At 43.1% G+C, this 13,955-nt stretch overlaps 1 protein-coding gene across 4 annotated transcripts in view; it reads right to left on the bottom strand.

Annotated features, from left to right (window-relative positions):
• Positions 1–13,955, bottom strand: part of si:dkey-82f1.1 (DENN domain-containing protein 2A) — a 125,779-nt gene that overhangs the window by 13,386 nt on the left and 98,438 nt on the right. For all 4 annotated transcript variants that reach the window (XM_038780623.1, XM_038780622.1, XM_038780621.1 and 1 more), the window contains 3 exons: positions 5,093–5,270; positions 2,225–2,266; positions 327–438 (listed from right to left, as the gene is read on the bottom strand). In XM_038780623.1, the coding sequence (XP_038636551.1) occupies positions 327–438; positions 2,225–2,266; positions 5,093–5,270 (332 nt within the window). The remainder of the gene's footprint in view (positions 1–326; positions 439–2,224; positions 2,267–5,092; positions 5,271–13,955) is intronic.

The following is a 13,955-nucleotide window of genomic DNA, read 5'->3' as shown; positions in this document are numbered from 1 at the left end:
AATGCATTACCTCACACTTCTCTGCTTTAAATTCTTTCTGCACTTTTCCACCCACTCAACCAAACCAGTGATATAATTCTGGAGACAACAGCCATCCTCTTCACTGTCAAGTGCACAGCCAATTGCCATTTTGGGCCAATATTTTGGGATCCAGCCTTGCAATCACCTGATTGACAAGTTGATGTATCATTGTCTGTGCCGACAGATTCTGTCTTTTAATTTCTGTTTATGGTTTTATTGTCCGTTCTCAGTCTTTTTGCAGTCAGACAGCATCTTGACAGCAATTGCATTAGAAGAAAGGTTGCCCGATTGTCTTATGCACTTACTATCCAGGAGAGTGTCCTGCTCTTCTTGACTGGCCAACTCATTCCGCATCTCTAAGACATGTTCTAGTGCCACTTGCAGTTTACGCGGGAGAATGAAATCCTCATCATCCACCTGACACAAATAAAAGAAATAAGCAGTGAGCAACTATAAGAGCAAACGGCTGCATTAGTTACCATTTAGGCTTAGTGGCAATGCTGCTCAAAGGACCGGTGATGGGACAACTATCGGTGGAAAAACAAATCCACTCAATAGTGCCTGGGCTGTCCTGCACTTAGAAAAAGCTGCATTTTTGCATCTTTCAAGAATATTACAAAATCCTATAACACTATTGAAGGAAGTGCTGGAGTGTTCTGATGTCTTGGCCAGCACTTGTACTTATTTCTCAACTCATGCAGATTTTTAAAAAAACAGCTCAAACCGCCATTTATGTCATTGTTTCTTGAAATCTTTCTGTGTGTAAATTAGCTGCTGCATTTGCCAACATAACACTGACTACAAATCCAATATACTTCATTGGTTGTGGAGTGCTTTGGGATGTTCTGAAGATGAGTAAGGTGCTGTATGAATACATCAATCCCCACATCAGCTGCTTGGAGTAGATTTTGACATTTGTGCATTGATATCAAATAGTGAGAGTTGGCAGTTTGATTTACATCTCTCCCAATTTTTATTTCCGTTAACTTGAATGCCAATTCGTTACCATCTGTGTTACACAATTTCAACAAAGTCATAATTCATATCTCAATATTGAGAGAAGTATGGAGTAAGAAGGAAGGTGAGTGGAACACCTCATCCCTTTATTTTGAATTTCTTATTCATCCTCAGTTGAAAGAATATGGACAGTTTTTCAATATGTCACACTTTCTTCACAATGTAAATTGAGAGAGGTGGATATTCAGCGAGACCTTGGTGTCCTCGGACATCAGTCGCTGAAAGTAGGCACACGGGTACAGCAGGCAGTAAAGAAGGCAAATGGTATGTTGGCCTTCATAGCGAGAGGATTTGAGTATAGGAATAGGGATGTTATACTGCAAATGTAAGGGCATTGGTGTGGCCACACCTGGAGTATTGGGTGCAATTTTGGTGTCCTTATCTGAGGAAGGATGATCTTGCTCTCGAGAGAGAGAGAGTGCAGCAAAGCTTTACCAGGCTGATTCCTGGGATGGCAGGACTGTCATATGAGGAGAGACTAATTCGATTAGGATCATGTTCATTGCAGTTTGAAAGGGTGAGGGGGGATCTGATAGAAACCTAGAGGATTAGACCGGGTATGGTGGGGGAGTCCAGAACTAGTTTGAGGAAAAAGGTTAAACCTTTTAGGACTGAGGGGAGGAGAAATTTCTTCACCCATAGTGGTGAATGTGGAATTCACTACAACAGAAAGTAGTTGAGGCAAAAACTCTGTGTAATTTCAAGATGGAATTAAATATTGTTCTTGGGGGGCGGGGAAGACAAGATCAGGGTATTGAACTTGATGATCAGCCATGACTATAATGAATGGCAAAGCAGGCTCAAAAGGCAAAATGAGGGCAGCACGGTGGCCTAGTGGTTAGCACAACCGCCTCATGGCGCTGAGGTCCCAGGTTCGATCCCGGCTCTGGGTCACTGTCCGTGTGGAGTTTGCACATTCTCCCCGTGTCTGCATGGGTTTCTCCCCCACAACCCAAAAATATGCAGAGTAGGTGGATTGGCCACGCTAAATTGCCCCTTAATAGAAAAAATAATTGGGTAATCTAAATTTATAAAAAAAAAGGCAAAATGGCCTCCTCTTGCATCTATTTTCTATGTATTCAATTTCCTCCATACATTAACATAGCCATTTGCAAGCAGTGTCACAGTTAACAGTCATCGTGTCATTACAGCTCTGTGCAAAGCCTCAAACAAAGGTGGTACTCACCTGTCTGAGAAACTTGTTTGTCCCAAGATTCACCACCAACACCTGCAAACAGGAAAAAAAAAGCAGCTTCACGTCTGGACTCACCTTTCAGAAAGAATTTCTCTATTACCAGTCAACAAAAATAACCTTGGCCATAGCATGTGAGAAAAGCCACCAGTTTTCAAAACCCCTTAAGGAGTGAGAAGTCAATTCCTTTCTCTGCTAGATACAACCGAGTTGTGACCAATATCACCAGCCCTCCTGGGTGAAGAATACCACTGTTTTAACGTCCCAAAATGTCTCACTGTTTGCTAAAAGAGGCGTTTAATGTTTTTTTGAGTGTTATTATCAGCCTGTTAAAGCAATTCTGGAATTAGTTTACATTCCCATCCCCAACTGTGTGCTTGGTTTTAGACCAGGATTAGATTCTTAAATCTCCTTCCTTTAGCTCTGCAGAAGGCTCCATGGATAGTGGGCTAACCTCATAGAATTGAAATGGGAATTACCCTTGCACTAAGTCTGTATTTCCAATCAATCTGCAAACCCAGGGATTCACAAGATAATTACAAATGAAAGATGCCATTCAGTCCATCAATCCAAACATAACTTGAAGTTCTCCTGTTCCAATATCTAGTTTGTCCTTAAATGATTTCAAGGTTTTTCTCACTGTTACCATATCTGCAGATCGTCACTGACATGTACATACTCTGAGAAAGAGTTTCCTGATGTTGGCCTTGAATTTGTCTTTTAATAGTTTAAACCTGTGTCTTCTCCTTCTTGAGCAATTTACTTCAAACTAACAATAATTATAAGAACAGGGAGGTTATGCTAGAACTGTATAAAAGCACCAGTTAAGTCACAGCTACAGTACTGAATATTCTTCTGGTCACATTATCAAAATCACAATAAATAAAAAAGGGAGGAGATTTCCAAGGAGGTTGCCAGGAATGGAGAATTTAGCTCGGGGGGAAAAAATTGGATAGGCTGAGGGGGTTTTTCTTTGGAACTCGGCCAAGGGAAGATGTAATTGAGGTTTAAAATTATGAAGGGCTCAGATAGACCAGATGGGGAGGATCTTGTAAGCATTTTGCTAGATGGGCTGCACAGTGGTTTAGCACGACTGCTTCACAGCAATAATTTTGTCTGTGTGGAGTTTGCACATTCTCCCCGTGTCTACGTGGGTTTCCTCCGGGTGCTCTGGTTTCCTCCCACAGTCCAAAGATGTGCAGGTTAGGTGGATTGGCCATGATAAAAAGAAATTGCCCTCTCGTGTCCAGTGATGTATATATGTGGGGTTAGACCAAGAACAGTACAGCACAGAACAGGCCCTTTGGCCCTCGATGTTGTGCCGAGCAATGATCACCCTACTCAAACCCACGTATCCACCCTATACCCGTAACCCAACAACCCCCCTTAACCTTACTTTTTTTTAGGACACTACGGGCAATTTAGCATGGCCAATCCACCTAACCCGCACATCTTTGGACTGTGGGAGGAAACCGGAGCACCCGGGAGGAAACCCACGCACACACGGGGAGGACGTGCAGACTCCGCACAGACAGTGACCCAGCCGGGAATCAAACCTGGGACCCTGGAGCTGTGAAGCATTTATGCTAACCACCATGCTACCGTGCTGCCCACAAATTTATTGGAATATTTGGGTGGGGGGGGAGAATTCTTTCAGGGGGTTGTTCCAGACTCGATGGGCCAAATGGCCTCTGTTCTGCAGTGTAGAGATTCTATGATTCTATTTCCCTTAGCAGAGGGGGCAATAACTGGGGGAAAGTGAATTTAAAGAAGTTGCTGGAAGGATTAGAGAGCAGTTGAGACAAAAATGTTTTCACCCTGGAGGTGGTGGGGATCTGGAAGTCACTGCCTGAAACAATTGCAGAAGCAGACGTTTCTCCAATCTTCCTGTTAGCTCATACATCTGACAGTAGTGATCAGCCTCATGGCTCTGCATTAACTTCAATGACTGAACTCAGTGATCAGAGCCGCATACAAGGGACCGAATTTTCATTCGCGAAGCCGGACCTTGGTTAGGACCGTTTACTCCACATTGCTGACAGACACCCAATGATATATTGATAAGCGTGGTCAATAAGAAGCCGCTGTTACACCTGCTGTTCAATCAGGAACTGGAGATGCATCGTGGAGGTCGGATGTAGACATTGTGGGTCCAATTTAAATGATACCCAGAAGCTATGATTGTGGTCATCAGTATCCTGGACGACGGCAGAGGCCAGAACACAGCGGAATGGAAGGGAAGCCTCACGATTTGTTGACAGGTCCCTGGAGGTGCTGTCAGAGGCAGTCCGCAAGAACGTCCTGTTTCCGGAGAGCAAAGGGAGGAGGCCAAGGGAGGTGGGGGGGAGAATTTAGAATGTCCAAATTATGCGACTGATCCACCACTGTTCTCCTCTAAATTCTATATTAACTCTGCAATGAGCTCTCAAGTGGCATTTAACTGCCTCAATTGTTTATCCACCAACTTTGACTCGGTTGTCAAAACTCCCGAGTAGATAGGGAGGGACAACTCCTGAGAAGCTGCCTCTGCCAAATTATTTGGGAGGCAGGAACGCAGAAGAAAGGCATGGTGCTCAGCGCTGCAAATTTCCAGGGTACCTCCAAATCTGCCTCTTGGGATAGAAATTCAGAAGTTTGGCCACGACATTATATGTCTGGTTTCTACTTTTGCTAATTAATTCAATGTTCTGTTGGCTTTTTTTACTGTTGTTGCATACTGGTTGGACATGTTGAGTGTGATTTAACTAAAACTGCTAGGTCTCTTTCAATGTCTTCTTTATTTATGTAGACACCATTCCTCAAGTACCGATACTGCACATTTTTTATTCCTGTGTCTTCAATCTATGAAGCACTACTCCTTACCTCTTCAAGTGGCAGATCCCTCAGCTTGGGCAAGGAGCTGGAGAGAAGTCCTATCAAAAACGGAGTGGGAGAGCAGGCTATGTCAATCATGGACGGAGGTAGTACAGGGATGTAGGTGTGCTGCCAGGCAAAAGGGTAAAGAAGTGCCATCACCGCATGGCAGCACTTTGATAGGGTACTGCAAGAGGGAGAACAAAGCACCAGTTAGAAAATCTGCATTCAATGACACCAGGTCTCCAAGTAATTAGCTTTTATCACAATTCTTTCCTCAATCCCGATGAACAAAAAACCTGCATTCCAACAAAAAAATCCCCGTTTCAGCCTTGTGTTGTAATTTGTCTAGGGATGAAAATTATTACACTGAATTGAGTATCCACTTATATTCACAATAATTAATTTCAGTGAATACCCTGGCAATACTGTAGATCTTAAGCTGTAAAACCAATATTAATGAGAATGCAATAAAAGTAAACTATTGGAAACTTATAATCAAATTCCGAGTACAATTTACAGCAACTGGAGAAACACCGAGTTCTTGCCAAAGAATTCTGCATTCAAATCCAGTTGGCCGATGGGGTGAAAGTCATGTATCTGCTGGTTGTAATAATACATGAGTGAGTTTAGATCATTCCAGCCCAGATCCCAGTGGATAAGGGCCTCAAACCTGGCACAAGGTCAGGAGATGGTGAGTGAGGAAAATTTAAAAATGGCCTCATCGGTTCAGTGAAATGACTCTTGGCGGGTTTGAGGGGCATTATTATAGCACGATAGAGAACAATTTAATTGAATTTAACCATTGTTATAAGTACTTGATGTCCACAGAGTATTTAAAATGGAAAGTGTTCAATTCCCTAGCACGAATATACACCAACTGAAATTCACACAAAAAGACTTAAAAGAATTTGTTGACATGTGCAATAAATCGGTATTTAAGTCACAAAGAATTCAAGATTCGGGTTTTTGTGATCTCAGATCAAGCTTTAATATTTTAGAGTGAGATAGAGGAACAAAAACAAGGAATAATGTTTTGACATCAATATCCTGATAATGCTTGAATAGTGGATATATGTTGAAATACAACATCCAATATTATGCAATGAGTACAATATCGTAATCGCACCTCACGGGCGGCACGGTGGCATAGTGGTTAGAACTGCTGACTCACAGCGCCGAGGTCCCAGGTTCAATCCCAGCCCTGGGACACTGTCTGTGTGGAGTTTGCACATTCTGCCAGTGTTTGCATGGGTCTCACCCCCACAACCCAAAGATGTGCAGGGTAGGTGAATTGGCCACGCTAAATTGCCCCTTAATTGGAAAAGCAAATGCACAGACAGTGTGGAGTCTGCACGTCCTCCCCCTGTGTGCGTGGGTTTCCTCCGGGTGCTCCGGTTTCCTCCCACAGTCCAAAGATGTGCGGGTTAGGTGGATTGGCCATGCTAAATTGCCCGTAGTGTCCTAATAAAAGTAAGGTTAAGGGGGGGTTGTTGGGTTACGGGTATAGGGTGGATACGTGGGTTTGAGTAGGGTGATCATGGCTCGGCACAACATTGAGGGCCGAAGGGCCTGTTCTGTGCTGTACTGTTCTATGTTCTATGTTCTAATTGGGTACTGGTACCTTTGCTCTCACTATTTAAGATGTTGAACTTCTGTTGTCCTGTAATTAGCTAAGAGGTGATGCAGAGTGGCTCCGCCGACCCACTTACTGACGCTGGAGAGGGTTACGTGCTGTTTCTACTCTTCTTTCACTCCTTTCACTTAAATGCGTCATTAGAAGTGGGCAGGGTTCCCAGTGAAAGACCAGAGTTATATACAATGTTTATGTGACAGGGCTTCAGGATGATAGACAGCCAAAATATTGGAACAGCTGTTTCCCATTAGATTCTGGAACATCAGAATTTGCGAAGAGTGAACAGGATTTGGCAGAACAAGACTCCCTGGCCTCTTACTGAGCTCAATCAGCATGCAGAGGAATTTAAACTAAAAAGGTGTAAGGCATGAAAGGAGCTCTACTTAAAGTAGTAGCCCCTCCCTCAAAAACTGCAAGTAAAACTTAGTGGGGGTAGAAAACCCCAACTTAATGTAAATTTGGAAATTGTGGCAACTTATGATTTCCATATTTTTGCGGGCTGTACAAGAGCTAGCAGCTGGTCCCAGATCACGTGACCATGTTGTGACCATTTATTCTGGTCTCCACATTTTATGTACTTTTCTTTTCCAAATTATTTTTATTTGTATGAGTTGCAATTCTTCCTATTTTGGTCTATTGTATGGTCCCCTTCTCCTTTAACTGGCCATGCCTTCAGTGCCACATCCAGCTCCCTGACAAAAACACGGATTCCAGTTATCTGCCTCTGGAAACAGCAATAGGACACAATGGGGATCATACAACAGGGTATATAGGCTCATTCATGGATTTTGTTCCCTCCCTCTCAGCCCGCCTCATCCACGGGAGTATCACATTTAAGCACAAGGTGTTAACACACTTTTGTCCACCGTCTTGTGCCGCCCGAACTCAAGTAGCTGGCACGGCCGTGAGATTAAACATCAGCTTGGAAAGAAATATGAAATGTTTACATCAGCTTGCTACAAACTAGAGGAATGCACTCGATTCTAGGTGCTACAAAACCAACCAAGTCCTATTTTGTAAGAAACACTGACATCCATATACAATGGTAATCATTTTTTTTTTAAAGGCTGGGTCTCTTCTCTAGAAAAGACTGAGGAGTTGCCTAGTAAAGATTTTTTTTAATTATGGAGGGGTTTGATAGGAGTGACAGAGAAGATGTTTCCATTTGTGTCCATGATAACAACAATAAATACAAGGTAGTCATTAACAAGCCTAAACAGGAGATCAGGAAATATTTCTATACTCAGAGAGCAGAACGTGCTGCCACATGGACTGGCTGTGATAGTTTATGCACATTTAAGGGTAAGCTAGATAAATACATGAGGGACAAGGACATAAAATGGCTAGATTGATTGGGCTAGATGGATTAAGGTGGGAGGAGGCCTGTGTGGAGTCTAAATACCTGTAAAAAGACCTGATGGGCCAAATGGCCTATTTCTCTGCTGTAAACATTTCATATTTCTTTCCAAGTCCATATTTCTGTCATTTATTTTATTCTGAGAACATGATTCTATTTCATGTTTCATTCCATTTTCAGCATTTTTGTTTTACATTCTAGTTTCCAACATTCATCCTCTTTAGATCATGTCTGCAGATGTTCCAGGATGGTGACCAGCAGCGCGCTATCAATGCTGAAAGAAAATCTCCCAGTCACCTTGGGCTTAGGTGATTACTCTGGGTATCTGAAACTTGATCCGTTTCTCCATGGCCAGCTCTTACTGCCAGATTAGATAAAAGGTAAGGAAGGCCAAGTCTGCTGGTCAGTGTAGTCGCTGATCAATGTGCATTGGTAAAGGTAACAAAAGTTTGATGTCTGGTCTCTGGTGAGTCAGTTAACGTCAAATACGGTGATCACAATGGAATTCAGTATTGCAGGGAAGAATGCATTGAGCCTAACATTGAGTCGGTAGTAGTGAAGCTGCTGGAGTCCATTATCAAGGATTTCCTAGCACAGCATTTGGAAAACAGTGGCGTAATCAGATAAATTTAGCATGGATATACGAAAGGAAAATCATGCTTGAAAAATCTACCGGAATTCTTTGAAGATGTTAATGGCTCGGTAGCAGTGGTTAGAACTGTTGCTTCACAGCATCAGGGACCCGAGCTCGATTCCAGGCTTGGGTCACTGTCTGTGCAGAGTCTGACGTTCTCCCTGTGCGTGGGTTTCCTCCGGGTGCTCCGGTTTCCTCCCACAGTCCAAAGATGTGTGAGTCAGGTGGATTGGCCATGCTAAATTGCCCCGTAGTGTCCAACGGGTAGGTGGTGTTACTGGGTTACGGGCGTAGGGTGGAAGTGTGGGGTACTCTTTCAAGGGCTGGAATAGACTTGATGGGCCAAATGGCCACCTTCTGCACTATAAATTCTATGATTCTATGTAACTCAGAGAATTGACCAGGGAGAACCGGTGGATGTGGTTTATTTAGGCTGAATATGGGCCTTCCCTCCATAGATTTAACCAAGGTGGCGGTGGGAAGGGTCTCCCGTCCACCACCCAAACTCGCCACAGGGGAAGGGACAAGATTCCACCCACAGGCACAAGTATAATATATCTAATTAAAAGCCAATTGTGATGAACTCTGTGAAGTAGGTATGTGGCATGTTATCATGCTAATTCAACTGGAATTCATTTGAGTTGAGCACCTTAATGATTGGAAGTTGGGTTTCATATGCAACTTTAAACTTGCAAGCAGCATTTGACGACCATTCCACGGGACACAAGCCCTTTCTGTCTCTTTGGAGGTTTGACTGTTCTTGACCAAGTACATTGCAGGCTATAGGACAGCTGGCGAGCTGTATTTGGGGGTGAAAGCTATATTTTCCACCATAGTCTCTATCCTAAATGTGGTTTCCAAAGAGAGAGAGAGCTCCGTAGTAGGGTTTCATTTTCAATGGACAATCTACTGAAATGAAACAATAGATAGGAAAGATTGATTATTCGTTGGAAACTTCTCCTTTACTGTCATTGCTTTGGAGAAGTCCAAATTGAAGCGGAGGTAGTAAATGTTTGCTTCTCTCTGTATTGTGCACTTTCCTACTTAATACTAGTAAGCTTGAAAGCATTATGATGCATCTTTGTCAGCACTATCACCAACATTTGTGCTAATCTGACATTTTACCTTCCCTCCAATCAACTGGTAGCATGTTTTTAACCTGATTTTCCCCTAATGACTTAAAATGTTTTTAAAAAACAAACTTCAGATCATAATATATGGAGTTGCATTCCAGAGGAGAGGACATTCTGATGGTAAATTGGCATCTGACTGTCCTGCATTATTGCGCCAGGGGCAGTATCCTGTGGAAAGGATTTCCAATGTTAGTTTCAGATCTCACAAGCTAAAGCCAGACTCCTTTAGCATCACCCCTTATAGAGTAAAACAAAACCAATTTGAAATCAACCCAATTGGATAGCACGTTCCCTCTGAAGCCCCGATGATGTTTCCATAGTGATGCAAAAGAAACAGATATAACAGCATTCCTTCCAGACTCTCTAAGAACTAAACTGAGGCTGGAATGTCTGACACAACGATTATCACACAAATCAATACAACCAACAACAGATTTTCAAAAAAAATCTGTAGCTTAAAAGGACATTCATTCTTAAAGAAGTGGAAATAATACTAGGAATAAAATGTGCAATTAAAACTTACATTTCTGTAAATTTCCTTGAATTGGTTAAAAAAAACAACACACACAGACAAGGAGGGGCCATTCCATAGATTTCTCATGGAAATTGGAACAAATTTACAATACTGGTCTCCACCCATAGACAGATCCAGGTGAAAGGTTAGAATCCATGAAAATTTGCCGTTTATTTTCTGGACAAGCTCAGGGAAACCCGAACTTCTCAGCAAAATATTCCAGGGCTGGAAACTAGGGCAAAACCCCATCGTAGAAAAGAAATGATAATGGTGGACATGAATAGCTGCTTCTTCCAAATTCTGCAATTTACTTTCCTTTGGCCCTTTACATACTCATTTCCACAATCAATTGTCAGCCAGAAAACCTGGACATTTATTCTAGAATCCCGACAGTGCAGAAGATCATTCGGCCCATCGAGTCTGCACTGGCCCTCTGGACCGTGGGAGGAAATGGGGAGCACCCGGAGGAAATCCACACAAATCCACACAGAGAATTTGCAAACTCACACAGGCAGTCATCCAAGGTCGGAATTGAACCTGGGTCCCTGGCGCTGTAAGGCAGCAGTGCTGACCACTGTACTACCATTCAGCCCTACGAGCCTGCAACAACATTTAAGATCATGGCGGATTGCACCAAAGCCTGCCTTGTGGATTTCCTGCTGTGGGGATCAGTGCATAACAGGGGGCGGTGTATTGAGCTTCCAGCCCATTAATTACACTGAAACAGATGAAAATCGAATGCTGGCATGGGGCGGTAGCACGCTGAGGGAATCAGAGCATCGCAACATGCTTTTTTCCCCCTCTGGGTACGCTCCACTCTAAGCCCGATTGGAAATCCTGATTGCGGCATTGGGCAATGAAGAATCCATCCCAGTTTATTCACATAACAAGCGCAAATAAGGGCACTGTGAAACCTTGGGCAGGGAATGGATGTGACAGATGGGCCCATTACATCATCAACAGCACGCATTAGAATTTCATAGAATTCCTACAGTGCAGAAGGAGGCTATTCAGCCCATCGAGTCTGCACAGACCCTCCAAAACAGCACCCTTACCCGGCCCACTCCCCACCTAGCCTTTTGGACACAAAAGGACAATTTAGAATATCCAGTCCACCTAATGTGCACACCGTTGGACTATGGGAGGAAACCGGAGCACCTGGAGGAAACCCACGCAGACAGAAGGAGAAAGTGAAAACGCAGTCACCCGAGATCGGAATTGAACCCGGGTCCCTGGCGCTGTGAGGAAGAATGCTAAGCACTGCCATTGTGCCACCACTGCACAAATTAGTTTAGAAACTAAGATGTAAAATCATTTTTTGAACAGAAACGTTAAAAAAACAAAACATTTGCTCCCTATCAGACCAGGTGAAACTAAACGCATCTTGCTTTATTCTTCTTGGCACTTACAAGGGGATCAAACGGTTCATTGTGCAATCTGTGATTATTAAAGCTAATCTTCGCTGCCCTATTTCCTGTACTGGAGTTGGGAGATCACTGGTGGTCCTGGTTACAATGCTATTTCTAAACATTGGCTACTAGCGATACGCATGGCTGACAGAAGCTGACTTTCTAGCCAATTGAATTAGCCCTTATTTCCTTGCATCATTGGAAAACAAACTATTCAGGAATACCTCCAATCTATTGGCTTCCAACCCAGCTGTTCTAATTCACCATTATAGTGGTTACTCAATGGCTGCAGTAGATTACAAGACAGTGCCCTAATCAAAGGGTCAAATGATCTCAAACACTATCAGAGTAAATTACATTTTTGAAAATGGGCTCTGCAATTCAGTTGGTCATCCAGTGACGGTTAATTGACGATAAAATATTTTATCCAACATGTAGTTTAAGAGCCCCAATAATGTCCCATGTCTGCTCTCGGATAGACCATTGTCATGTGAAATAGGATTACCCAGATAACTTTCTCACGGTAGGATTTCACAGTTATGCTAGGTCAAGTTAGTGACTTCTAGACCTACTTTACTATGCTTCATGTATTCCTACTTTTGTTGGTGTCATTTGTTTTAATTATCTAGAACTTTCCTCTAGCGGCCGCTTGAAGTGTAATGGGATGAGACTCCCACTCTACTGACAATATTGACATTTGCATCTTGCTAGTCTCGGGGGTAAATTCCAAAATTCTAGAAAACTGTAAACAAGTTCCAGACACTGGGCATACCGCTCATTGGGAGTTCAGGGTGACCCTAAAAGCCTGGAGTAGTTGAAAGGGTTACATCCAGTCATAAACAACAATCTATTCACTGCAAACCAAATTGAAAATAATAGACAAATCTGAGTACTTATCTCCTTCCCTCTTTTACAGATGTCAAAGTGTTTCCCACAGAAGACCAGTTGAGACTTCAAACAGAGCAGTGGTGAATAAGTAGGTCACAAAAGGCAGTTCAAGTGTCAATTCTAGTATTTGAAACACCACCACACAATACCACAAAAATGTTTAATGACATTACCAAATCAAAAGATAGCCCGTTACAAATGAATTGTACGAAACATACATGCTACTATTCAAGATAAATAACAACATTATGTTTTTTGAGCGACAAGCCCCGATGGCAACATCCTGCCTCTCTTGGAGTTAAAATGCCCGAGAGTGTCGTGCCCTTTACACCCCCAGTTTCCAACTTGCAAACGTTCCTTGATTCACAGCTTTCTACGGAATCACATGGAACATTACTATTTGGTTATTCAATTTTTAGCAGTCTCATTGCATGTTTCATGCACACGCGGGTTTTATTGCATCTCATGACTTACTGAGACTATTTTGGCCCCTCTGTTTTTCTTTCTCTGAGAACTAAATAACCAGTTGCAACTGGTAACAATCAATGACGCATCTCCATCTTCTCCTTCGCTATGGGGAGAAAAGACTGGAGCTCTTGGGAAAAGAGGCATCACAGGGAATCAGAGACAGAGCTGCGAGATGGCAGATACCACTGCTAGATTTGGGCGATTTTCTGTTGTTTCCTTTCTAACCTTATTACACTTTGCAATACCTATCAGTAAGCCATCACAAAACCTTCATCATGTGAACTCTGTTCCTTAACAACCCAGTCTAACCTCTTTCTTTTCTGGTCACATCTGAAGAACGAGGAGGAAGGAGAACCAGACCCCTTTACTTCAGCTCCTTCCATCACTCCATTATTCTCTGTCTGCACCCCAGAAATATCCAGCCAGAAACATAGAGTGATGTAGACAGCACAAGTGGGAAGGAGAATGAATCATGGTAATCAGGGAAATCTTAATCCTGAAACCCAGAGACCTATATCTCATGGATCCTTTCTAAAATAAAAGCATTGGTCAACTGGAGGAATCTATTACCTGCATCCGTGGCTCCCTTGGTGAATCACTTTTCAGCACAATTCAGCCTCGTGCCTCTAACAACTTCAGGGACATATACAGGAGGTGCTCATGATAGAGAGGTCCATGGACAATCTGTGGCTTGCCATGCACGCTCAGGTAGCCATTGAAACTTGACGGGAGTGGCCAATCTGCACAATTCCCACTCAGGCCGAGCTTGTATACATAGTGTCCATGGTGTCACTGATGGGGCCCCTGGCCTTCAGCGGGGATCATACTCAACG

Source organism: Scyliorhinus canicula, chromosome 20, assembly GCF_902713615.1.
Source record: "Scyliorhinus canicula chromosome 20, sScyCan1.1, whole genome shotgun sequence".
NCBI lineage: Eukaryota > Metazoa > Chordata > Chondrichthyes > Carcharhiniformes > Scyliorhinidae > Scyliorhinus > Scyliorhinus canicula.
The sequence above is the reverse complement of the archived record's forward strand: the minus strand, read 5'-3'. Positions and strand labels throughout refer to the sequence as shown.